Source organism: Galeopterus variegatus, unplaced genomic scaffold (assembly GCF_000696425.1).
Source record: "Galeopterus variegatus unplaced genomic scaffold, G_variegatus-3.0.2 Scaffold7766, whole genome shotgun sequence".
Lineage (NCBI taxonomy): Eukaryota > Metazoa > Chordata > Mammalia > Dermoptera > Cynocephalidae > Galeopterus > Galeopterus variegatus.
Window position 1 is genome coordinate 68,477 of NW_007733877.1, and position 1,462 is coordinate 69,938.

General features: G+C 63.4%; 1 protein-coding gene across 1 annotated transcript in view; it reads left to right on the top strand.

Moving 5' to 3' along the window:
- The first annotated feature begins 1,048 nt into the window (after positions 1-1,048).
- ADO (2-aminoethanethiol (cysteamine) dioxygenase) overlaps positions 1,049-1,462 on the top strand; it is a 4,281-nt gene continuing 3,867 nt past the window's right edge. The window contains exon 1 of the mRNA XM_008592308.1: positions 1,049-1,461. Within this exon, the coding sequence (XP_008590530.1) occupies positions 1,049-1,461 (413 nt within the window). The remainder of the gene's footprint in view (position 1,462) is intronic.

A 1,462-nucleotide genomic window follows, 5' to 3' on the forward strand; every position in this document is an offset into this window, starting at 1 on the left:
CCCCCCCCCCCCCCCCCCCCCCCCCCCAGGTGCTTCTCAGGCAAAGCAAGGTTTGATAACCACTAGTATACAGAATCCGTGACCACAGCAAATGACCTCTCAAATCCTCCCAGCAGAAACTATCCGTAACCAGAAGAGCAGCGTCATCAGGCTTTGATGCAAACAACAGCTGGGCCCGGCTGTGCAAAGTAACCATGGTGATCACTAGGGACAGCCTAAACCCCCTCACCTCCTAAAAAACTGAGAAAATTACGAAAGCGCTATCCCGCAATCCGCGCGGTAGACTGTGCGGCCTAGGCGGCTACGAGGAGCTACGGTTGATTCATCAGCCTCCTTCCCAGGGGCAAGACCATAAGAAAGCGACCCTGGATGGCTGCAGGCCCAAGTGGCGCCAGAAAGTTAACAGGATTCCTGCCCTGTTGCCTGTAATGGCCAATAGCCTCGACTACTCCCCGGACCAGCTGCCGGAAGTGCGTCATCCCAGCCCGCTGGGGATGCCGGGATTTGTAGTTAAGTGGATACTTCCCTTGAATCCCAATGCTCCTCTTTTCAAACAAGAAAACACCTTGTAACCCTAACGAAGGTTGCTGTGTGCTCAACCCGTCTACTATTCCTTCCCTTTTCCAAGTGACAAAGCGAACTCGCTGCTCCGGCAGAATGCGGGACTACAAATCCCGGCATGCTCCACGGGGCGACGGGAGCGTCTGGCCACCGCCGTAGATGCGGGCCGCATGAATGGAGCTCCGGGGCGTAAGGCAAAGCCTGGCACCGTCCGCGCGGCCGGTACCTGCTCCGGGAGCGTGAGTGCGAGGTGCGGGACGTGCGCGTGCGCGCTCGGAGAGGGCTCGAGGAGAGTGTACCCGGCTGCTGCTGGCGCTTGGCTGCTGAGATTGGAGGCTGCGGTGGCAGCGCCGCGCGCCCGACTGGCCAGTAGTTGCGGGGCCTCCCGCCTCGCCCGGAGCCGCGGGCAGCCGTGGCGGCCGCCGGGGACCGCAAGGGGCGGAGGAAAGGAGGGGGCCGGCCCCGGCACGCGGAGGAACAGCCGAGCATGCCCCGAGACAACATGGCCTCCCTGATCCAACGGATCGCCCGCCAGGCGTGCCTCACCTTCCGGGGCAGTGGGAGCGGCCGCAGAGCTTCCGACCGCGGCGCGGCGTCTGTCCCCGAGGCGCAGATGCTGCCGGGCTTCCCGGAGAACCTGAGCAAGCTGAAGAGCCTGCTGACCCAGATCCGCGCCGAGGACCTGAACATCGCCCCGCGCAAGGCCACCCTGCAGCCTCTGCAGCCCAGCCGGCCGCCCGTCACCTACATGCACATCTACGAGACGGACGGCTTCAGCCTCGGCGTGTTCCTGCTCAAGAGCGGCACGTCCATCCCGCTGCATGACCACCCGGGCATGCACGGCATGCTCAAGGTGCTGTACGGCAAGGTGCGCATCAGCTGCATGGACAAGCTGGAGGCG